This window comes from Vanessa tameamea, chromosome 29 (assembly GCF_037043105.1).
Source record: "Vanessa tameamea isolate UH-Manoa-2023 chromosome 29, ilVanTame1 primary haplotype, whole genome shotgun sequence".
NCBI classification, from domain to species: domain Eukaryota; kingdom Metazoa; phylum Arthropoda; class Insecta; order Lepidoptera; family Nymphalidae; genus Vanessa; species Vanessa tameamea.
Window position 1 is genome coordinate 4,696,780 of NC_087337.1, and position 26,986 is coordinate 4,723,765.

General features: G+C 34.3%; 1 protein-coding gene across 1 annotated transcript in view; it reads left to right on the forward strand.

Annotated features, from left to right (window-relative positions):
- Positions 1-26,986, forward strand: part of LOC113404287 (modular serine protease-like) — a 34,325-nt gene continuing 7,339 nt past the window's right edge. The window contains exons 1-11 of the mRNA XM_064219804.1: positions 1-154; positions 9,181-9,232; positions 9,939-10,049; positions 11,873-11,935; positions 13,271-13,387; positions 14,131-14,265; positions 14,698-14,878; positions 15,343-15,440; positions 16,154-16,365; positions 16,439-16,654; positions 26,077-26,238. Of these exons, the coding sequence (XP_064075874.1) occupies positions 121-154; positions 9,181-9,232; positions 9,939-10,049; positions 11,873-11,935; positions 13,271-13,387; positions 14,131-14,265; positions 14,698-14,878; positions 15,343-15,440; positions 16,154-16,365; positions 16,439-16,654; positions 26,077-26,238 (1,381 nt within the window). The 5' untranslated portion in view covers positions 1-120. The remainder of the gene's footprint in view (positions 155-9,180; positions 9,233-9,938; positions 10,050-11,872; positions 11,936-13,270; positions 13,388-14,130; positions 14,266-14,697; positions 14,879-15,342; positions 15,441-16,153; positions 16,366-16,438; positions 16,655-26,076; positions 26,239-26,986) is intronic.

Genomic DNA, 26,986 nt, shown 5'->3' on the forward strand with positions numbered 1-26,986 from the left:
TTCCTTGACGAAATCATTACAAACGAAATTATTACACGATGAATACGTGTACTTAAATCTAGTCAATAACAATGGTCGTTGTATTTTATTGATTGTTGTGTTGTGTTTTAATTCACGATAATGTTGTTGTGTGCGTTATTTATAATTTTTACTGGTATGTATTGTTATATTATTTAGATTTGTTTTTTCGTCGTAATTTGTTTTATGAAATTTACGAAAACATTTATTTTAATGCTTGACTTTTTAAGTATGGCGAATATTAGCTGTTGTGTTATGTATGTATATTATTTACGTATAGTTATGTCAACTTTGTAAAATTGTATTCACAATGAAGTTCTTAAAAGTGCACGATCTTATTTTACTACTGCCAATGCTGGGCTGGCTGCCAAGGATGAGGCCGTGTTGGGCCAACCCCCCTTGGTGGCTCTAAGATAATTATGAACAGAAATACTTTTGGGCACTTTGAGAAATTACGCTTCTAAAAATGTCTAGGAGTTTCAGAGATGGATATTTTTCGTTTTTACCCATTGAATTTCTCGTTTCGTATGCATGAAATAATTTAACATGTAAGTCAAGTGGTAGCTGTCGGGTTCGGTTCCGAGCAAGTTAAGGCTCGGCTGGCAAACGCCACCTCGACCATATGCCCAGTACGACACTAGCTGGTTTCAAACCGGACTTACACCACGAAGTTTTCATATAATTAATTCGTGCTTCCAATATTGTACTCGGCGATATAGAAAAACATTTTAAGGAAACCTGCATTATTTGGACGTTTCTGCTTTGTGTGTCAACTGTCTTAATTTAACTTAACCCGGGCGTAACGCGTTGTGTCTCCCTCGCTGATGACGGTCAAACCTTGGACCATAGGTGAGGCTCTTAGAAGGTCTCTTAAATATGCTTAATATTACGCTTAAGATCGGGCCATTGTCCATCCAAACACATTGGAACAGGCTAATGATATAAGCTCAAATCTTCAAAAGAGTGGACTTTTCCCAGTAGTGAGATATTTTATGACACTAAAAACAGGTTAATAAACTTATATCAAGCGGAGCGGTTCATCCTCTTAGGGGGCATTGCACTGTTGTGTTTGTTAATATTTTTTATGGGTTTCTAGTCTTCGTCCATGTGATAGGGATGTGGGGGGGTTGATAGGGTTTTTACAGGAGTTAGTGCTGAACTTTATTCAAATACGTTCCACTTTGATTAACGAACATACATCGATCCGAACTTTCGCATTTACTCGTATAATAACAGTCATATAATTTACTACTATTGTTATTTTTTATCTGTATGCAATCACGGATATGTTTTTTTTTGACCAGCCTCGCAAGGGTATTTATTAATATAGAAAATATTATGATATATGTGTGTGTATAGCTTTCTACCAGTGAAAATATGTTTAGAATGAATTACCGGAGATAACGCCCTACATATAAACAAACTTCTTCGTAATATTTATAAATATATCTTACATCTTTCTGGCAATAATTATAAACATTTGCTATGTTTGTATCATAGATCAAAATAATGAATTTCCATTTTGTGTTTTGACTTAGCCTATGTCCAGCTGTGGACTATGATTGGCCGTTCCTCGGTGTCAATCTATCTCTTTCCATTGTATGGGGTCAAAAGGGATAGGTATATAAGTAGCAAATGTTATCAATATAACTCTTATTTCAGTTTTGACGTAGTGTTTGACGTTTGCGTTTCGTTTAACGTATGACACATATCAATACGCATTAGAAGCTAAAATCCCCTCACTGCGTCTGTCTGTTTGAATGGGATAAACTCAAAAGCTACTGAACCAATTTTAATAGGGTCATCCCAAATGGACGAAGTATCTTATGGGGAAGGTTTAGCCGTATTAGATTTTGACTGAACAGGCTGAAATATGATTAAGATTATTGAAGATGGCGGAAAAATCCAACTCGGAGCATCACGCCGTACGCTGCGTAATCCAATAGAGTTATTCCGATCTAAGCGTTTTAGGTAGATCCTTATTCTACCTGTGTTAAATTTGGTCGGGTAGTGATGCCCGTGATGCTGTTGTTACTGGTTTGTCAATCGTGATGTAGTTAGCTCATAGAAAGTACATCCGTGTTTGTGCATACATTGTGCTCGGTTTGACCTCTTGTATGTGCAGGACTAGCTTTAGTGGTCGTAGGGAGTAGTTTAGGTCATAATAACAAATAATTTTGAAATCTTCTTGTGAGTCAGTCTTAGCTCTGGATTTAAGATACGTTTTAGCTGAGCCATTAATTGGGTATTTTTTTCCATCAAATTTTTTATGTGGTTAGCGCGCTTTGGGGGTGATGTCGACTCGTATGTCGTGACGGCGGACGGCATGACGCTTCCTTATAGTGTCTCTAACCCCCTGTGTGCGTGGGGCATATAATGCTATGCATACTTAGTATTACAGAGGAGTAAAATTTGATTGTATGTAAAGGGTAGTCTTCGTAACAAATAACCCAATTCTGACTGGTACAAAGTTACATTATTCCTGAGTCCTTTCGGCTATAAATTATATTGAAATCACCCATAACAGCCGTCAGCCGATTTTTGTCTAACGAGTCAGGAATACCTCTTGCATAATATTTCTAGAACGTATTATTAAAATCATTTAAAAAATTATTACGTAACAAATGAGTTTCGAATTAATTGAACGATTAAATAATGTCTAGCGATTAAGATGTCAGCCATCAATAAGACATTAGCCGGAAAAACTACATATTTAAATAATATAACGAGGTAGACACTTAAACACAACATTCTCTAATTACGGGTATATTTTAAATCAAATTTTAACGTTAATTCTAACGTTTATACTTAGATTTTTATTTACTAATATATCTATTCTAATATTATACAAGTAACTCTAAAAAAGCAACAGCTGTTTCACGGTCAAACCACTGTAACGAATTGGATGGGTTTGAAGAGAGAGCTTGAACTTCAAAGTGTAAGACTCAAATATAATTATACCAGATTATATAAAACGCAACCAGGTAGGAATTCCACCATATCGAGATTATCATTGTTATACACCACCATCAGTTTTAAAGGAAAACATTCAGACATAAGTCACGATAGTCGCCCTCGATTCAATCGAAAAATAAAGAATTTCATTTGTGCTCAATTCTAATCATATGGTTTATCTTATTAATTATTATTTATTATATAATAGTTTAAAAAATGTATTGTATTTCTTATTTTTAATTATTATGCTTATGTTTAATTCATATTTTCAATAATTACATCGTGTAATATGATAACGCGCGGCGAGACTACCTGTAAGTAGGAGAACTTTTGCCTCGATGATTTTGAAATGTAATTTTTTATTTTTTATTTCGGATGTGATATTGTATCTACTGTTGGTTGTCCTAATGGAAATAAAATAAAATAATTAAATATTATATTAATAATTATTATCTGTATATTACAGACGAGTATCAGTCACTGTCTATTAAACATTATAATATATTTAGGAGATTCCTTTATCCATACAACCAACAAAAAAAAAAAAAAACAAAAGCGCGCGAAACTGAATTAAGCCGCCATTATTATTTGTTTTGGGCGCGAACAGTAAGTTCGAAAAAAAAATTGTTCGTTGCGCTTTATTTTGGACTTGTAAGCTTAACTAAGTAATTTACTTCAATATGTATGTTTTGGTTTGTTAGTAAATTGTTTTAAGTAATTTAAATTCTTGTCTTTTTTTAATCTATTTATTTTCCCAAGGTTGGTGGGGCATTGGGGATGTAAGGAATGGTTAATATTGGTGGTGACCACTTACCATCAGGTGGCCCATTTGCTCGTCCGCCTACCGATACAACAAAAAAAAAAAAAAACTTCTGTGCTAAACTAAAACTAAAAATATTATATTTTTAATCTGCCAACATGAACAATTGAACATTGACAGATATTCATAATGGCGGGAAAATTGATTCTCGGATATATATTTTTAACTATCGACTAAAACATTATTTATAATTCTCATAAAATTATATAAGTAAACCTAATAAAAGTCGTTTTATTTCTGAGTTAAGACTAAGTTTTCGCAAAGGCTACAGAAACGCCTGCCGACTAATCCTTAAACTCAAAAAGAGACAGAACTTCGCAGTAGAGAACGAAAACAAACAAGCTAACTGTATTATCTCGGTGACAGCTAGGCTTTACACCCACCAATGGTCATTCTCCTTTACTAGTGTGAGTGTGCTTAGTGGCCAATCGGTATCTACTATTTTTGTCGACGCGGTCTCAACTTCAATAGGAATGTATAATATAAAAAAATAAGACAAGATGGACCAGTGGTTAGAACGCGTGCATCTTAACCGATGATTTCGGGTTCAAACCCAGGCGGGCACCACTGAATTTACATGTGCTTAATTTGTTTATAATTCATCTCGTGCTCGGCGGTGAAGGAAAACATCGTGAGGAAACCTGCATGTGTCTAATTTCAACGAAATTCTGCCACATGTGTATTCCATCAACCCGCATTGGAGCAGCGTGGTGGAATATGCTCCATACCTTCTCCTCAACGGAGGCCTTAGCCCAGCAGTGGGAAATTTACAGGCTGATTATGTTTTATGTTATTTAATACAGATATTTTTTTACAAAATACCGCTTCCGCACTTAAATACGTATTTTCCAAAATTTCTTTCTTACCGAATGCTTACGTCATAAAATGTCTCTGGACGGAGGCATACCCCTTTATTTTTCAAAATCCAGCGACGAGAAGAATTTATTGTTCGAGTTCCTCATGAAATCACACAACGTTTGAGTTATTTCGAAGCGAGGGATTTCCGATATCGTTTACTTAGAATGTTAGAAATTATTAACGGTATTGAATTTACGCAAATAAAATAGATTTCCTTCCTATTAAATTAAATTCACCGGAATTCAAAACTGTTTCAGTGTTGCCATGAAAAACATCACCGATAAATTAAATTGATGATAATTTGTTGTACAAAATTCGTATCCCTTCGTTATTTTTACGTAATATAAAACGCAGCGCCAGTTGATTTAAAAACCCTTTTATATGTAAATGATATCAACTAATAATATCATTGACTTATATTCTGATACTAGCGACGCGTCCCGGCTTCGCACGGATCAAGCTGATACTAAATATACTACAGAATGTATTTATATACAACGTTCACAGCTTTGTTGTCGTACTATATTATGCGTGTATTATACATATAAACCTTCCTCTTGAATCACTCTGTATATTAAAAAAACCTCAGCAAAGAGATTTAAGCCTACATAGGGACAGACAGAAAGCGGGTAGCAACTTTGTGTTATACTAAATATACCCTGTACAAGATAGCTTGATCTATTTGACAGATGTAATTTTTTCTGATCGACGTAACTTTGCAATGACGAGAATATTATTTTCTTAATTTAATGATTATTTTTTTTAAATATTTTATACATACAAAAGTTCCTAAAGATTCGAGCGTTATCCGAAAATTTTAAGATTTTTTTCTATTATATATTATTGCTTCAAAGTAAAATTTAAATAGAAACACTGAAAATAATAGACGCTTGTACAATGTCACATCGATCGGACGGTAGGGACGCGAATAACAGGCAGTAACTGCTACAAATATCGATTACAAAAATCCTTATTAAAGATCATTGTTAAGTTATTGTTACGAACGGGGGTCCTTTTGGTTGGGGTCTCTTTGGCTGGTATAACTCTTTTTAGAAAAATAAGTTTAAAAAAAAATTGAATTCTAATTTGAATTACGCATTCCATCGCTCCATCGACAGTTATATATGTTATATTTTCTGTTTCTCATCACTAGCACGTCTGTCAAAAAGATCGAGCCAACTTGAACAGGGTACAGGTAGTGATGTATATTTATGTCGTATGCGGCTTCATTCGCGTTTTTAGTGTTGTAATGTATGTCCGTCGTTGGAGTTCAAGCTTTCTTTATACTAAATTTTATCAAATCCGGTTCAGTGTTTTAACCTTGAAAGAGCAACACACAGACAGAGCTGCTTTCGAATTTATAACATCAGTATGTATACGATAGACATGACAATTTTTTCAAAAACTGGCAAGAGTTGGTAGCTAAGATTCGCTGCAGCGATAAAGCTTCATCATGTCATCTAATATGTATGTTTGTGTAGCGATAAATCGCTTGTATATATATATAGAATAGTTTTCTCGTGACCAAAACGTCTTAAGCGCTGCGAATGTCATGGCGCTTACGCTTTTCTTTCAACATAGTGTAACAATTCGTCGATCAAACAAGTCAAGCAGCTAAACTTTACAGCCAATCCTAATTGCAGGAATATAAATAGACAACGGTGACCTTGAATTGAGGCGACATCATTGGTCGGTTTGGCAGATAATATGTTGTATTCAGTGATTGGTCGAGATCATGGATAATCTGAATCATATTAGAATAGCAATTCGTTCCTTGTGGTAAATAAGTAAAGGCAAATTCAATAATTTTTAATTGTTAACGTTTTTTTTTTTTTTCGTAAAAATAATTTAACACGGCGTTTATAGTTATAGCTTATCTGTGACTGTTTACAATCAACTGACCTTTGTACACACATATGACATACGTACTTACAAGATAACCATTTTTCCTTAAATAAATATACTATAATAAATGTTGGACAACATCACATACATTACTCTGATCCCAATGTAAGTAGCCAAAGCACTTGTGTTGTGGAAAATCAGAAGTAACGACGGTACCACAAACACCCAGACCCAAGACAACATAGAAAACTAATTAACTTTTACTACATCGACTCGGCCGAGAATCGAACCTGGGACCTCGGAATGGCGTACCCATGAAAACCGGTGTACACACTACTCGACCACGGAGGTCGTCAAATAAAACTATAAAAAACAGTACGATTAAAACTAAAAAACAGTTTCCCCAGAGAACGCTTATTAAAAAAAAATCCTTTATAAAATTAAATGAGTATTATTACAATATTCACTTTCATTCGATCAGAGTGAGTTGTGCTAAGATCGGAGTGAGATCGTACCGTTCGAATTTCCGACTTATTCGAGCGCCTTCTTTAACCCTCCTTTTCTCCAGGCAATACAAGCTAATGAAACTGCTTCTATTATCTGGAGAACATGCCAAAAAAGACACGTCTCGAGACGGCAATAAAAGTGATAACTTAAACTAATCAAAGTTGAAGTATTTAATATTGAAATTGTTTAATTTCAATGTTTAATTCAATGCTGGTCGGTGGATACACATGTGGCAGAATTTCGTTGAAATTAGACTCACGCAGGTTTCCTCGCGATGTTTTCCTTCACCGCCGAGCACGAGATGAATTATAAACACAAATTAAGCACATGAAAATTCAGTGGTGCTGCCCGTGCTGCAGTGGTGTTTGAACCCGCAATCATCGGTTAAGATGTACGCGTTCTAACCACTGGGCCATCTCGGCTCTGTAGAATTTTGTGTGTGTACATTATTGGTATAATTATTGCCTGCTTATCGCTGCCGTATGCGTAAGAGAAACGGAAGCCGGACTGACGCCGTAACGCGTTACGTAACGAAGCGGTTTACCCTCCCATTAGAAGTAATCACTTCAAAAACTGCACTATCGAGCGTTCGACGAAATTTTGGTCACTCACTTAAAAGCTAAGTTACGTAATGAGTGAAATAAAACTGAAATTTCAATTGTTTATTGTCAAGTTGTAGTTACACAAGAAACAAATTGTTTTATTTTTAAATATGTTTCTTTTTACCACTTGTGAGGGATACCCTCGAAAAAGTATTTTGAAATACCTGGCCCCATGCGACCTCATACAATACAGCCTGTATTGGCATAGCTACGTCACTGTGGTACCCCCAACCTTACCCCAAATCGCTGTGTATAATTTATTTATTTTAATTAGGACAACCAACAGTCGATACAATATTACAGCAAAATAAAAAAAAAACATTTCGAAATTAACTAGGCAAAAGTTCTACTATTTACAGTCTCACCGTGCACTGTCATATTGCACAATATTTAATAAAAAATTAAAATAAATACAAGAAATAAAAAATAAAAAAATAAATTTTTAATTTAATGAGTCATATTACGACCTTATTATTTATACATTTATATAATGTTAACTTCAATAGATTTAAAAAAAAAAAACACAAATTTATTTAAATAATATGACGACCTCCGTGGACGAGTAGTGTGTACATTTTTCATGGGTACGCCACTCCGAGGTCCGGGCTCGATTCCCAGCCGAGTCGATGTAGAAAAAGTTCATTAATTTTCTATGTCGTCTTGGGTCTGGGTGTTTGCGGTACCGTCGTTACTTCTGATTTTCCATAACACAAGTGCTTTAGCTACTTACATTGGGATCAGAGTGATGTATGTGATGTTGTCCAATATTTATCACGGCTTTATAAATAGGTTCTGTACAAATTGTGACCGCGTGTATATTAAACAAACAGGATAACGTATATCTGTTCTGCGGTTATTATATGAAGATCAATTGTTTTCTTATATACAATAGGTTTAACTAGTCTATGAGCCGAGATCGCCCAGTGGTTAGAACGCGTGCATCATCATCAAACACAGGCACGCACCACTAAATTTTCATGTGCTTAATTTGTGTTTATAATTCATCTCGTGCTCGGCGGTGTAGGAAAACATCGTGAGGAAACTTGCACGTGTCTAATTTCAACGAACTTCTGCCACATGTGTATCCACCGACCAGCATTGGAGCAGCGTGGAGGAATATGCCCAAACCTTCTTCTCAAAGGGAGAGGAGTCCTTAGTCCAGCAGTGGGAAATTTACAGGCTGCTAATGTAATGTAAAATAGTCTATTCCGAAGATTTAGATTTACGTATGCCACGCGATTTTCTAATAACTAAGCTATATTTTGCACTAATAACAGTTCTTGATTAGTACATCTTCATTTAAAATACAACACCATTCTACTAAACTGCTTATGTCAACTTTAATTTCACTTCCAAAGATCCGATAATGGCGTAGTCGATGTTAAAAACGCCATTTTGTCGAACATCCGTAATGAACAGCACAGATTATTCAAGCTTTCGACCAATGATAACGTCAATTCTATGTCAGATGTTTATTTGAATCTTGACTATATATAAAATAGGTTTTATATGTTGGAAAAGAAGAAATTCGATCTACATTTGTTTTTTTTTTTTTAAATACATTTTTTTTTCCAGTGTCTCCGCCAGCCCTCTCATATATCGTTCCGGAGGGAGCGAACTCATGCGCGTAAGTTGCATACTATAAGTATTCGTGGAGTTGACGACCTCCGTGGTCGAGTAGTGTGTACACCGGTTCTGATGGGTACGCCACTCCCAGGTCCCGGTTTCGACTCCCGGCCGAGTCGATGTAGAAAAAGTTCATTAGTTTTCTATGTTGTCTTGGGTCTGGGTGTATGTGGTGCCGTCGTTACTTCTGATTTTCCATAACACAAGTTCTTCAGCTACTTACATTGGGATCAGAGTAATGTATGTGATGTTGTCCGATATATATTTATCTTGAACTTAAGTTAAGTTTCACGAACGCTTTAATTATATGTGATGATGATGTCGTCCTGATTGATTTCTGCCACGTCGGCCCAATCTCAAGGGAGACCAGCCAACGCAGGAAATATATTGGACATGTTTGTATCCAAACGTAAATAAACTCTCATAAGCCGATGAAACGGCAAATCTAACAAGAGCGCCGGGATATACACTTCCAACTTCCACTCTGTTCAAGGCTGTTCCTGGAATTTTTTCTATCAATAAACTCAATAACTTTATCAGACCGACATTAAATTCAAGACCTCGGGATGTGCGACCTTATATCTATCCACTAGTCCAAAGAGGAAGTTAATTATACTTACTTGGTAGAAGAACTGTTTCCTCTTCTACACGTCGATTTAAATTAAAGAACTTTATATAATTGCACTTAAATACCTCTTCGTTAACAGTTTACGTGAATTAATGTGCCTGGATGGGAACTGTGTTCCCTTGAACAGCCTCTGCGATGGCAAGAGAGACTGCTTCGATGGATCGGATGAACTCTACTGTGACAGTTTATTGTAAGTTGAATGTATTTAAATATAAAAACAATAGGCTATTTGACTGGTTTTTAAAATCCATTTTATTTTATTTAGTAGAGGTTAAGGAACCCAGTTAAAGTTTATTTTTTTTAATTCTAGTACATATTTGCTGAAAAATATCAAATTAAAAATTACATATTTAAATAGCGCGCGAAAACGCTACTTTGACAATATGACGCTGCAATGGGGTCGGCGACGTCGCTTGCCTGTATTGTAATCTGTGGCACATATAATCCACATACAGTAGGCAAACGAAATTACAAGCAAGTGACGTCACCATAAGCCCGACCAATCAGGAGCGTTTTGTGTCACGCGACAAGCGATTAAAAAAATGCATTTTTATGTTTGGGTTTTTTAATAAATTAATTATTATTTTCAACTTTTGTTAATAAATAACCATTTTTAAAGTCATACAATAAACGGGGAAATGCAGCTAGCATTCTTGCCACCATTTCACGCGATCAAGATTTATACAGTAACTATTTTTAATTCATATTTGTATATATATTTAAGCAATTAATAAAAACATAAAGTTTAATTGATAAAATAAATACATTTTCATACAACATACTGATTTCAATAATTTGTTTAAAATTCACTTTATTTTTCGCATTGTCAAATAGCAAACAAACAGACATAATTTGAGATAAATTTATCTTCCATAATGTAGGAAATTGGAATTAAACGATGGCCCCCTTGCTATTTGTGATATTTGAATATAAAGAAGCAAGTTTTTCAAGCAAACGAATTTAAAGAGTTGATAAGAATCGCTCAAGTTTTGTGGGTCTTTATTTTAATATATACGTATAATAAAACGCTTTTTACTAAATATGTATGTATGCACGGTACATATACAAAAATAACATTGTTTTCAATCTTTGTCTGAACGGCTGTTTGTTCCGGCTAATCTCTGGAACGGCTGGACCGATTTTGACGAGACTTTCGCTGGCTGATGACGTAATAAGGAGTAACTTAGGCTACAGCAATGAATTTTTTTGTAAATTTTTTGTCTATATCTAGATATCTTAATATTTATTACATTTGAACAACTAGCTCAGTCAATCCCAAGGATGCTCCACTATACTAACGTTTTACTAATAAAACTATTAGGTGCCACTGGTAACCATATTTATTCAAAAAATTCCCAAATGCTATATGCAAACAATTAGCGAACCTTGCCATCGCGATTTAGAATTATCTACAATTTGACATAACGCCATCTAGTATTTATAAGTTGAAATATATATGTACATTAATTACGTATACAACATTATAATTTGTTTACTTGTCGAAATCTCAACCCGTCTGGGTACTTAGTATAATCGTGTTCCGATTTAAGAGTGTTAATCAGAACTACAGGTACGAGGGACATAACATCTTAGTTCCCAAGGTTGGTGGCGCATGGGCGATGTAAGGAATGGTTAACATTTCTTAAGACGTATGTCAGCATGTAGGTATGTGTAAATCACCCGTCCGCCGAGCTATGCCATAAAAAATCATACATTTTTTTCATTAGCAGCCTGTAAATTTGCCACTGCTGGGCTAAGGCCTCCTCTCCCTTTGAGGGAAGGTTGAAATTAGACACATGCAGGTTTCCTCACGATATTTTCCTTCACCGCCGAGCACGAGAGGAATTATAAACACAAATTAAGCACATGAAAATTCAGTGGTGCTTGCCTGGGTTTGAACCCGAAATCATCGCTTAAGATGCACGCGTTCTAAATATTGGGCCATCTTGGTTCTTCAAAAAAAAATCAGGCCTTCAATATTAATACGTAATAACCTCTTGATATTTTTTTCAGAAATCCTCAAACAAATGAAGATTTAACCCTGAGTAGGCCTAGGCGTCAAGCTTCGTCTTGTCAGTGAGTATGTTTTGTATATGGTTTGAAACAATACGTTTTTTTTTTAATATTGTAGAAGAGGAGACTTATTAAATGGATGTATTATTTAATATATTGTGAGAGCAGTCGTCAATAAATGGTTTCCTACATGGATGGATTTTTAAGACACTTTCTGTCTCGCACAACCACTCTGTGGAACCAGCTTTCGCCGGCGGTTTTTCCGAACCGATACGACTTAGGAACCTTCAAGAAAAGAGCGTACTCTTTCCTGAAAGGCCGGCAACGCACCTGCAAGCCCCCCGGTGTTGCAGATGTCTAGGGCGGTGGTAGTCACTTTCCATCAGGTGAGCCTCCTGCTCGTTTGCCACATCTAACAAAAAAAAAAAACACCTCGTAACCATACAACCTTCGTTGCTTACTAGTACTCACCCAAACGGATGTCTACGAACATTTAACATATTAATAAATATGGTTATCGATATTTATAATTCAAAAATACTTGAGTAGTGACATAACTTGGGCGTTTTTAGGGCTCCGTACCCAACATGGGACCCTATTACTACGCCGCCGCTGTTTGTCCATATGTATGTCCGTCTGCCGCCTGTATCTCACGAACCGTTGTAGTAAGACAGTTGGAACTTGCACAGATGATCTTGCCGCTATAACAAAAGTTACTAAAAAACAGAATAAAATAAATATTTAAAGGGACTCCCATACAACAGACGTGGTTTTTCCGACACGCACTGGGCCGTTTTTTGTTCTTCCTTCGACATGTAACGTAAATATTTAATTCTGACTGTTAATTATTAATTGTTAATAATACATATTAAACAAATAAATACTTTTATAGTTTAAAATAAATGCGAAGCCGAAAAAAAAAAATTAATTAAATAATTTCCTTGTCCAATCCAACCCTTTTTTGAGTCATTACCAATTGATATTCTTACGGTCGAACTGTTTGTTACATGTTTAACTGCATTATGTGTAAAATTCTGTACTCATAAGTGAACTGTAATGTTCTTGAGAAATAAAGTTCTTTAAACTTAAAAGACGGCTGTTTCAAAGTTCAGTTGCACTATAACAAATCTACCGTCAAATTAGCGACAATTATCAGTGAATATCGAATAGGATTACAAACTCGTTGTAGTAGAAATATCAGTACGTAGGATTTCATTGATTTTAAGTTGTGTTATTTCAAATGTGTAATTTTTTTTTTTATTTGAATTTTAAAAATGTCATTTTAGTTTGCGTTTCTTTATTGATTAAAAAACAAAATTTCTTTGATTCCTTCGACATCGTGTGATTTTATACATATATTTTCCTAAAACGTTTATTGAAATTCTTTTTTTTTCACAGGAAAAATCAGCATCAGTGCCGGGACGGTACGTGTATCGGTTTAGACGGCAAGTGCGACGGTATCGTCGACTGTCCCGACGGTAGTGATGAAACACACGCACTTTGCAGGAAAATGAAGTAAGTACGTGCTTAAGTATAGAGAACATAAAAATTACATCGTTAAAATCGATTCGATCGAACTGCCTCTTAAGTTAAACTTAAGTTTTACTAAGATTCTAGGTTTGAACTCCGGGTGAGACTGGAATTAATAACGAGAAATTCTCACTAAAGTTCTCACTTCAGTTTGTCAGTTGACATCATTTAAATTCCCATCATTTAAAATCCCGAGCTTCGGACAACACGTATATCATTTGTTTATGCTGTTTGAAATCTCTCGTCTTCGAAATTGAGAAGATGGGAAGATCACCAGAGTAGATAAACTTTAACATGTCCAGCGAAGTTGCCTAAACTAGCCGCATGTACATGTCCTGGTTCAAACCTCTCCCCTTAAGGAGAAGTTTTGGAGTTAACTCCACCCCGCTGTTCCAAGCCGCATTGGTCGATACACATGTGGCCGATTTAAATTGAAATTACATACCTGCAAATTTCCTCACAATGTTTTCCTTGACCACCGAGCACGAGATGAATTAAAAACACGAACATGGAAACTCAGTGCTTGCTTGGACTTGGACCCGCAGCCTCATCGTTTAAGATAATATACGCGTTCGTGCGATCATCTCGACTTATTAAAGTTCAGCTCAGTGCTGCCCAGGTAGGTTCCCTTCGAAAACTGACAGATTGGACATCAACATCCTTAAATACAGAACACTTAGTTTTTAAGCCGACATTGTGTAATCATTTTTGTAAATCGTTATACATAGATGTCAAAGCAACTGGTTCCGTTGTACGTACGGCGCCTGCGTTGACGGTACAGCTCCTTGTAATGGAATAAAGGAATGTGCCGATGAATCGGACGAGCTTCTGCCAAGGTGCCGCAACGAAACTGACGAAGTTAGGTAAGATTATCTATAATAAGAAGCTAAAAAACTGCATCCTTGTACTTTAACATAATACTTATTGATTTTTAACGGTACAATATGAACCTACCCAGACGGGTATGCCCAAAGCTCTACCACAAGTTGAGCCGAGATAGATCTGTTCTGTTGTTAAAACGAGATGTATATTTTTGTAGAACTTAGAATGAATTTTATATTTGTCGTTAAATAATTTTGTTATGCATCGTATTGTATTAAATAATGAGACCTCTGATCGAATAATTTTAAATAAAAAAAAAAAAATGCAATATCATAAATGAATATCATAGTTCCCAAGGTCGGTTGCTAAATTTTTCGTACAGTGTAAAGTCTATGTTCGTTGGTGACCACTCACCATCAAGCAATCCAGTCAGCAAGTCTAAAATAAAAACCTTTCGTGTCGTCCCCCCTCAGTGGTCAGTTCAGATGTGCGAACGGTCAAACGATACCAGCGTCTGAGCACTGTGACGGTGTCGTGGATTGCTCTGACGGGTCAGACGAGACGGTGCGCTCGTGCGCGTCTAAGACGTGCGCGCCGTATCTCTTCCAATGCGCGTACGGAGCCTGCGTGGACCAGGGATCGGATTGCAACGGGGTAAGATCAAAATTGAGAGACTCACATAATAATAATAACTAATTTATTTAAATTATGTAAGAAATATTTATAATCTTTGAAAATATATTTCCCATAATTAAAATCGTAATTACTTTTAATTAAAAGTATAATTAACAATTCATATAAACTGTGAAATTTTCACTTTTGTTGTTAATTCAAAAAATAATAAAATATATAGGCTAATTCAATTTGTAATAGATAATTCTGCTGCATAGATCACCACAATGCTGTGGCGGACACATGGAATTTCAGCCGACACATGCAAATTATACACACAACTAAGCACATGAAAGTCAATGACGCTTGACCCAACTTTCATTTAATATCCTCGTGTTTTAATCACTGAGTCATCTTGCTAAAATATGTGTCTGTTGTTGAATGCTATATATGTATATAGCATAATATTCTAAACACAAATATATATATATACATATATATTACAGAAAAAAGAATGTGCGGATGATTCTGATGAATCCGACGAACTGTGCAATAGAATCTCCCCAGGATCGCCGAAACCTGTTACTGTAAAACCCATAGACAAGTGAGTATATTGATTAGGATTATGAGAGAAAAATATGGAATAACTTTTTTTGCCGACTGTACGATTTATCTTAATTGCATATATAATTTCATAAAATCAAAACATAAATATTATTTATTCAATTAGGATCATAAAAGCACTGTGGAATCGGCATGTTATAATGAATAAATTCAAATCTCTCACCAGTTCGAAAAATATGTAGATGATAAAATATTGAGTTAATGCTTGTTGACTTCCAGGCAGGATATATAATTGTATTTAACTAACATGACTGTATTTTTAGATGTTGAAAAAGAGTTATACTGAGTTTCATGCCGGTTCTTCTCGGTAGAATCTACATTGCGAACCGATGGTAGCTTCACTTAACATAGTCTGTTAAACGACGATTCAAAAGTGCTTTTAAAGCCTACCTGAATAAATTATATTTTGACATTGATTTTTTGAGTAGATTCTGCCGAGAAGAACCGGCAAGAAACTCAGTAATTACTCTTTTCCACCAATTTAATTACAGAATATGTCAATAAAGTACAATTACATTTATATCTTGCCTGGAAATCAACAATAATTAAGTCCACGTTTCTTTTTAATTAATATAATCTTATATTGAGTAATATGCTTTATTTCTTTTTTTTTTTTCACATAAGCTTTAAATTTAACCGAAATAAATAGTGTACAAGCTCGTTTGTATTATTAAATATTTTTTGTTCTTCCAGACCTGTAGCCCAAGGGGGTAAATGCGTGCTACCTCCCTTCCCCGAACACGGCACGTACACAATGGGTGGAAACCCCAGCGCAACCCCAGGACAAACATTTCCCACCGTGTTCCTCAATATCAGTTGCAACCCTGGCTTCGGTGTGGAGAGAGACGTAACGTCGGTGTTCTGTTTCGGCGGTGATTGGTCCAATGATATACCAAAATGTGTCCGTGAGTATTATTCCTTTAAAAAAGTTTAAAAAAAAAAACTACATTTAATACATAAATACTTGAATATTTCCAGGATTTTGCCGTCTTAACCAACACGAAAGCGTTGAATACCGGTGTCGCCTCTCTGGTCCCGACTCCCTGGAAGGAACAAGAGAGTGCGGTACGGAAGAACCAGCAGGAACCGTTGTCAAGCCGGTCTGCAGAGCACCTAACTATTACAACTCAGACATTTTAAACCCCATGAGATGTATCGACGGAAGCTGGACCTACATCGCTATATGTAAACCAGGTGGGATTACGAAGATTACTATAAATATAAACAATACAATTAAAATTCAGATCATTAGCGGTTACAATAATACACCAAATATAGAAATAAATACGGGTAATAATAATGATATCAAAGTTCAAAGTAATAACGTCCAACTTGTTCCTACGCAGAACGGTAATATACAAATTGTATCTACGGTTAGCTATTATGACACTCATAAAGCTACTGGTAATTTTTATGACACTCAAAATAAACCTACTGGTAATCACTATAACACTCAAAATAAACCTACCGGTAATCACTATGACACTCAAAATAAACCTACTGGTAATCACTATGACACTCAAAATAAACCTACTGGTAATCACTATGACACTCAAAATAAACCTACTGGTAATCACTATGACACTCAAAATAAACCTACTGGTAATCACTATGACACTCAAAATAAACCTACTGGTGAACATTATGACACTCAAAATAAACCTACAAGTAGTAATATTGACACTCAAAGTGTGAATATAAACGTTGGAACAGACGACCCGAGTGTATACGATATAGATGAAGAGGATTGGAGAATGGCTCAAGTTACGAGACCAAAGGACGAAGAAAACTATCGTACTGGTAGTCGTATTGAACCTAATGATTCAATAATATACTTTAAACGTACAAAATAAATTTAATATTTGAAAATAAAACAATTGCAATGACTTTTATTTACATGCAAATATTATTTATTTGAAATGAAAAATAATTGCCAGTTAATAAGATTTATTTGCAAAATTTCTAAGTAGATTAATTTTAATATTTGTATTCAATAAAAGGGTTTTTTTTCTGATCTTGACAATGACATAATAATTAATACCTCATTAAATATATAATGATTATTTTATATATAATGGATCTTAATTCACAAATGACTAAGCTTGTGTTGTTTGCTCGAGATGTTGACTATATAAAAAATTAAGAAGAAGGAACTCAGCGTGACTTTGACTATATAACGAAAGATAACGCGGGAATTGTTTTCTCCGTATATTGTGTATAAAGTGAATAAATAAAATAGAGCCGAGACGGCCCAGTGTATAGAACGCGTGCATCTTAACCGATGATTTCGGGTTCAAACCTAGGCGAGCACCACTGAATTTTCATGTGCTTAATTTGTGTTTATAATTCATCTCGTGCTCGGCGGTTAAGGAAAGCATCGTGAGGAAACCTGCATGTGTCTAATTTCAACGAAATTCTGCCACGTGTGTCTTCCATCAACCCGCATTGGAGCAGCGTGGTAGAATATGCTGCAAACCTTCTCCTGAGAAGCCCAGCAGTGGGAAATTTACAGGCTACAAATGTAAATGTAAATCCCTTTTAAATTAGAACAGTTACAAAACATAAGTTTAAATAATAAATAGAACAGGAAAGAGAGTGCGATGTCATCTGAAGAGGACATAACTCTGACGATTTCTACCAGTTAACTCCACTTTAAACCCAGTAAAAGAACTTCGTTCGAAAAATCCGGTTCATCTAGGTATGTCGCATACGATCACTACCCTGTGAAGATTGATTCGCTTACGTTAACCTTATCGAGTGACGTTTACACTGTTAAGCTAACAACGCCACGTTTAAACAGAATTAAAATGTCATGAATAAATTATTCGATTAGGCAATCAGTGTTCAAGTGTCCGAAACAAACTGGATTTTTTGCAATTATTCTAAAAATGGCAAGGACGATTATGAAAACGTATCTTAAATTCAAATTTACCGGTACTTTGCAATCGTCCGATTATCCTACGACATATATACATACGTATAGATATTATATAGTTGAACTAAATCTGGTTAAAGTCAGAACCACTAATAAGTACCGTCTACTGCACAGCTTGTGAAGCTGCTGCAAGTTGCTAATTCAATGACCGTTCATAATCTTGCGCAAGTTTACAATCTCGCGAGATAGATTATAATCTAATGGTACAATTTATTAATATAGAGATGAAATATAATGCGAATCAATTTATTAAAAGGCTAGTGCACACTATAAGAATGAAATATATATTATAATATATCAACTGACGTGTACCTAATACCTACCTAATGTGTACATTAGACAGTTATTCAACGTAAGTTCCTACTACACCTAAAAGTAGTTAAATATATGCTATGTGATTATTAGAAATCATTATATATTTACAATAGTTTAATTATAGTTTGTATAATATATAAATACGTTTATTTACATTTCATAAATAATTGCATTTTTTTTTTTCATTAGAACAGTAGATACAATATCACATCCGAAATAAAAAATAAAAAAATACATTTCAAAATTATCAAGGCAAAAGTTCTCCTACTTACAGGTAGTCTCGCCGCGCGTTATCATATTACGCAATGTAATTATTGAAAATATCAATTAAACATAAGCATAATAATTAAAAATAAGAAATACAATACATTTTTTAAACTATTATATAATAAATAATAATTAATAAAACCAATAAGATAAACCATGTGATTAGAATTGGGCACAAATAAAATTCTTTATTTTTCGATTGTAGTGAGCGAATAAATAAATAAATTAATTATTAATTATAGAGGAATACATAGGGATTGTTTTCTTTTCTAGATCATAGACACCCGCGCTATTTATATAAAAACGTAATTTTATAAATTTATTAATAAATATACATGCACAGTGCATTTGATGTTGAAAGTTAATTATTTGTTCCAACGTTGGAAGAAATGATGGCAATACAGCTTTAATAAAACATTTGGCTAAATATATTTAAAAAGTATTTAATGTATTTAAAATCAATCTTCCTCTACAATATCTAAAATACGAGAATTCGATGATGAAGGAAGCCATCTGTGAAGAATTTTGTGTTAACTGCCGTGTATAACTTTTTTTTTTTTAGTTCAGTATCCGTATATGTCATATTATTAAGCTCGTCCTAAAATTCCTCCAGTTTCATGTCCAGTTTAAATATTATATGTCAATTAGGGGGACGGCCAATAAAATTTCTCCCTTTGCCATAATCCAATCTGCTGGCAATATTTCCATAATCTCAATATGCTAGTTTTATTCGCCATAACCCTATGTCAATAGGATTTTTTCCACCGTTCCAATCTGCTTTCATTTTTGCCACCAGTCGTATATTTTTGCCGTAATGTCAAAGTGTTAGCAGTTGTTCGAATTCGAGGCGACATTTTCGCTGCCATCCTTTACGTCCATGATGTATTTCAATTAACATACTTCTCTCACCATTTACATCTGACAGTTAAATCTATTGGCCCAGTCCAGCTCGAAAGCAGGTAAATCTTAGTCAAGAATTACTATATTGATAGGTTATGTTACTTTTCACAAATAGCTATATTAATAATAATTATTAAAGATAATTTAAGACTTTAAATAAAATCTATCACAGCACCTAAGTTCCTTTAAAATATTAGACAAACAACGCACCCCCGGTGCGAGACCGTCACTTTTGCGAAAATGCAATTTTTCAGGAGAAGCATTTAAAACTTTGACATTCTCCAAGCGTCGCCGTGATTCGCGCCAAAACCGTGATGACACTCACGCCATCTTACGGAAACTATGCGTACTACGAAAGTAAGGTTTAAGGGTTGCTTCGGGACACTTATTACGCAATTAACTCATTTCTTCAATTATTGCAAAAGTGACGGTCTCGCACCGGGGCTGCGATATATCTGAAGGTCGGTAAGGAATAAAGAAAAAGTACAAACGCTCCTTAAATGTTAATGTGTTAATTCAATTTAGAAGATTCGCTTCGAATGTATTAAAGATTATCGTTCATCGGATTCTACGAAAGCGCTTAACTAAACACAATGATTACTATGTTAATATATTGTACGAAAGTAATTCTCTCCATCTGTCTGTCAGTTGCTCTTTCACGTCAAACCACTAAATCGAATTTTATGAAATTTACTATGAAGCAAGGTTGAACTCTAAAGAAGGAAAGTATTTTATGCCTAACAACCTGTAAAACGCAAACGAAGTGAGGGCGACTACTTAGACGACTAGTTCTTCCATATAGTTAAAATAAAACTTTAGTTTAAAACTGGAAATGTTAACAAAATATCTAAATGCATTTTTTTGTAATTAAACTAAATACGTTAATTAATTCCAAGGTTACACCCATATCAAAAAACGCGGAAGTTGATCTATTTATTTGTTACGTTTACACGTCTTAAAAATTCAACTGGTAATTTTGACCTCACAACGTGCATGCAGCACGTTGTCAGATGTACAGAAAAGCAATTACCACCTGACCCCTCCTCCACACACGCTGACTAAGCGACGTGCGAAAATTAGTGGTCTATACGTCCGTAAATGGTATAGAATGCCTTGAACACGTCACAAGGCAGGAAAGCGAATACTGGGACTCAAGCCAAATGTCGAGAGTACACTTAAGGGCTTAATACTCACGACATAATCATGCCTCCTGTGCGACCGACAGGCTTAGAACGTCGTCGTCGGGTGGACGTAACCGTATGTATGCTATGTATAGTTTCAGCGGTTTGACGCAAATTTGATAGTGCGGGGCGTTTAGTGTATCAATTTATCAGTATCATTGTAAAGAACGTTCTTTGATCGTCTTCGGATCGGATTGAATAGCAGACGAAATAAAGTAATATCAATTAATAAACTTAATCAGCTAAGTAAAAAATATCGAGCCTGCGCTTTTTAAAAAGGTGATATAATATTAACAACTTCTATCCAAATATTAATATGTTAATAATTTTAACGTAAGCATTTAAACAAGTTTGTGATTTTATGTTATAGGACTCAATTTAACGAATATAAATAATTATATAATATATATTATAAATGTATATGTCATTAGTAGTTATATACGTTAATATAAGCAATTTTATCTAAACATATACAGGGTTATTGGTAATTCGACGTATTCCCGTTAGGAGGTGATAGGGGTAACTATATATAGGGACCCTGGTGGAAATTCGTATTCGAACATGACCGAATTCGTACTAAAGGTCGCCCTTTAAAATTCCCACAAAATTGATTTAAAATAATAACCAATGTAAAAAAACTTACTTATTTACTTAACTTACTTACTTAATACAAATTTAAAATAAAATTTAGATACTTTAGATATTTTCGGAAAGCTAATTAAACGATTATGTTTTTAAAATAATCTGCAGAACAAGTTTCATAATGATTTTTTTTGTTTGATTTTTTTAGGCATATTTGAGGGAAAAAAATAAAAAAATATTGAAATAATATCGTTTTCCGTCTCGCAATCTTAAATTTGGCCCGATAATTATTGTTTAAATATTGAAAAATATCCAGTGTTTAATCGTTTTTTATAAATCAGAAGAAAAAAGCAGATTTTAATCGAAACTTTTTTTTTAAATAAATTTTTGAAGTTGCAATTTTGACTTATTTTGAAAAAATCTAAAAAACGTGATAACTCAAAAATGGTTCACTTTTGCATCATGCATATGGGGGTTAAAATTATCGCAAATAATCACCCCTATCACCTCCTAACGGGAATACGTCGAATTACCAATAACCCTGTATAACTAAGATTAATACTGAAATATTTATTCAATTAAATAATGTAACTTTGCGGAATTCCATCAATCGCAAATAAATTTGCAATATTGTAAATGTCGATTTAATTATAAATACAATTATTATTTTATGTATTATATCATAATATTATGTAATATATAAGTGATGTAATATTAATAGGATGGATATATTTATAAATAAATAAAATTAATTTTCGATCAGTACTTTTATTTAATCATTAATTTCCATCTTATTAATATTACCTATTCCCTAATATTATCCTTTTGCAAATATAATAAGATTTTTTTAACAATAAATAAATAGATTTTTCGCACTATATCACATTAAATTAATGTTTAATAAAATAAAATTAACAAATATAATTCAATTTGAATTTTTTGTTTTGCTGTCTCTACTCTTAAGCTCACTAAGACATCTTGTAAGCACATATACTAATACACACCGATAATATTATTTAAGATGACGGAATGCGCCTTCTTGAATGAATATATCTCAACAAATACCAATTACAGTAAAACTCATTTGGCAATGACGGTTAAATTTCAAGGTCGCTCTTTTTGCGTTTAAAAATTTTCCTTCCAGTGCTTAGCAGTTCAGTTAAACACTGATTCATCTCTTTCAGTCGTCACTGATTTGTCATACGAAAGAAAAAGACAGCATTATTTGAAAATCACCTCCGCTAATAACGTTTGTATTTAAATAAGTAAACTCTTCTGACGACTGACTGACTGATATTACAGAAAAATTTTTTTTACTTCAAATAAATAACCGAGGAATATTATTTGAAGTTATTCAATCTTTTATTTTATACTAATATCATAAATGTGAAATTAAAGTATGTATGTTAAGCTTTCAAGGTCAAACGACCGACCGAATTTATATAATATGTTATAATTTTATTTTATGTGTATTTTAAATTTAAACTTTACGAATAATTCGTAAAACGCGAACGAAACCACGGACGACAACTACTTTAATGTGTTGATATATCTTTACAAATCGCTAGTATCACTATATATTTATAAGAAATATATTAAATATTTTACCGAATGGGTCTTTGTGATTAATGTTTTTAGGACTTATAGCTTATTCCCACGCCATTAGAAGTAGAGACAAATTAACAACTTTGACATTGACAGAACATAATTGACCGAGATCTTGAAAAATCGTATAAAAATTAAAATCAAAATATACTTTATACGAGTAGGCACACACAGTTTGGAATCGTAATTTTTCAGAAATGTATTAAGTAAAACTACCACCATTTCGGAATGTAGATTCTGCAGAGAAAAACCGGCAAAAAAACTCACTACTCTCTTTACCAAAATTTAAAATACAATTTTATGTTTGTTATATAGAATGTATCATGTCATAAAATCAACTAGCATAAAATCTATACTTAAAAATTCTTCGTCTGTCTATTAACGCAAAACCAATAAGGCTAGAAATCTGAAAGGAAAATAAAATTTGATAAGAACAAATATTCTGTACGAATAAACTCGAACATACAATTATAAAACACCATTATGTTATACAATTTAAGAGATTTCATGAGATAATACGTGAATTCTAGAATAACACTATAGTACAGAAATATGTACACATTGCTGAATATGATAACAAATATTGTGATGTTTTAATGATATTCGTTAATAAAATAAGATAACTGGTCAAAAAAAATCATGAAATCTAGTCAACGTTTAACAAACAATAGCATAGTACCTAAACGACATCAGTCACGAGCGTGACCTGTGCAGTAGTACATTTTTTGGCGTCTTTGGACGAATGAAGAAGCCGAGACGCCGGCCGCACGCGATTGGTCCGTCAATCAAAGCTTGTCGTCTATTGGACTCTCAATTGTCATTCGGCTTCCGTCATTTGGCCGAAAGTGCGCGTGCGCGAATTAGCCTTACCCACGACTCATGCGACTATTTTATCGGAAACAACTGTTGTGTTGAAATTAGACAAGTTTTATATAAAAAAAAGATTAGGGCACCTGTTTGGAACGAAGTTGTTTTCGCTATGCTATTGCTAATTATATTAAATAAATTAACAATCTTTGAGAATATATAAATGACAATAAAAAAAAATGTTATTATAATAGGGTGGTTTAGCTGGTTTGCCGGCCACCTTTGGTTTTCGGCCAGTACGGAGTTATATCACAATTATAAGAAAACTATACACAACTCATTTAAAAAAACCATGCCTACTGAATTTTTGAAATAAACCCTACACCTTCTAAAATTTGTAGCATAGTAATGTCTCGATTGTATCGGCAGTAGGCCTTCGAAATTCAAGCTGTGCATGTGTGTGTCTAAAATAACAAAAAAAATAGCATGCTCAATTTATTCGCAAGGTAAGTTGCAAAATTGTTTCTTGTTTAGTAGATACAAATATTTTTTAGTATGCACTGGTAAAGAGTTTGATTTGTATGATTTTGGTTGAAAAATATAAAGAATTTGATATTACTTATTCAAAATTGATGGTCGGGTAACTAGATGCCTTTAGAGGCGGCTAACTGTTTCTCGGCTGGCATGCCGAAACTAGAATATGACCTATTAAATTTAATTATTCTTTTTACTTTCATTAAGATGTTCTTTAAAAAAAAAACAATTTAGTATACAATATAATACCTCCTTATTTGTGTGGTCAGATTATTGTTACAGATACTGATCTGGGACTAATATACCTTTAAAAAATTCATTTCGCAGTCATACATCTGCTTAAATGGCCGAAAATAGGCGAAATCACCCTACCATGTGAATTAAAACAGTAACAAATAATTATAAACAGTTAAAAAAACTAAAAAACACGGTTTCAGCACGCACTAAAAATTACAAAAGCAAACCCTAGCAAAACCATTTAATACCCATATCATGGGGGTGCATTTCAAATAGCTAATCCGCCATCTTGGATGTCCATGTTGGATTTAAGTCACGTGACTATTTTTTTCGTATTCCTGACAGCAAACCCTTTCATTTGATATCCATATCATGGGGGTGGATTTCAAAAAGCCAGTCAGCCATCTCGGGGAGGCCGCACTATTGGATTTGTAATGACGTTTCTTAGCTAGTCATGTATTGTCATCAGAACTCAGACGTGCAAAATTTCATCCTAAACGAAGACCGGGAAGTGGGTCAAATTAAGATTCCAAGTTTTTTTTACATACATAGTCACAAGTGAAGCTAATATAAGCGCGTTAAAAATACCATTTAAATAAATACAGTTAATAATAACAACTTAAATTATTAAATAAAACTACCAACAAATAAAATAATATTGCGACAGGCGCTTACGGTCGCTTACTGTCAAAAAGATCAAACTAACTTGAACAGGGTATACAAACTTGTTTAATTTTTGGAATGATGTTCTTCAACGCGGTTAAAAGTAGAGTGAACTTTCAGAAATCGTCAAGTGTGGACAAAGCCTTATCTTCTTTCGAAACGAACCTGTCCCTTTTTCTCTATGACTCTGTCTCTTTCTAGTATTTATAGGTTTAATACAACATTATTTGAACTTATTTTACAAAATACAAATAATTTATTAATAAAGAAACATGAATCAAAACCTGTATACCTACATAAATATATACATTTTAGAGAATATGCAGTGCGGTTAATACCAGGGCCGGACCGTAAGTTTAGGGGGCCCTGAGCTAACACTACTTAGGGGCCCATCTAAGAAATATCTGAACGTAGACTTGAATTATTTTAGTGTTAGTAATTAAATTAAAAAATATAAAACTATGAATTAAAGCCAATGATTCTTATTTGTTTGTGATAAGATACAAAAGAACGTTCTAGAAAGAGATATAACCGTTAGTCTAAGTACATAAAATGGTGTATGTTTTATTACACGAAATCAAAAATTTCAGAATGCGGCACCATAACCCCAGGAGGTGCCCAGCTCGTCTTAGGTGGGCAGGTGGCAAAAAGGGGAGAACTACCTTGGCATGCGGGGATCTACACAAAAGAAACCACTCCATACCAGCAGATCTGTGGGGGATCTCTGATAAGCACAAGAACTATTATTTCTGGTAAGTCATTTATATCAACTTAATGGGATTTTTTGCAGATATATTTGTTAGAAGAATAAACTATTCGTGACACTCCTCCCAATTTTGGAATATAACATATCCTGACGTCAGCCCCGAATCTACGATTTTTTCGAATCGGGGCAAAACCTTGATAGTGGCTCCCTTCAGTGTTTAAGAAAAATTGTTTAACTTCCAACGAGTAGCATGTTTGGATTTGGTCAACTCGGCTCGTATAGATGTGACGGGGATTCCCCTGGCAGGAAAATAACGGACACTACGCACGCGTTTAAAAATTTACTCGATCTGTTAAGATGCGTTCATAAATTACTTAGTATGTGTTCAAAAACTAACTCGGTGTATGGAAATAGAAAAGTTTGTTTGTCAAAAATAATATATTAAGATTCGATAACTTCATAAAAGCCTATGAGATTGTAGGAAAAGAGGCTTCATTTGTCCGATATTTCGAGTTATTGTCTCAAGGATTTGGCGCCCCCATGAATCTGCCGCTCGGAGCAAGTGCCCCGGTCCGATCCCCTTAGATCTAGATGCCCCCTTAGATCCGAGGCTGCCTGACGTGCCATCAAAATCAAACTGTACTTCGTTCAAATACGTTCTTGCAAACACTTTCGAATCTTCATTATACAACGTAACATTGAATGTAAAGCAACCGGTCCAGAATGTAGATTCTATCGAGAACCGGCAGAACTCAGTAACTCTTTTCTACCAAATAAATAACATTTTATGTGAC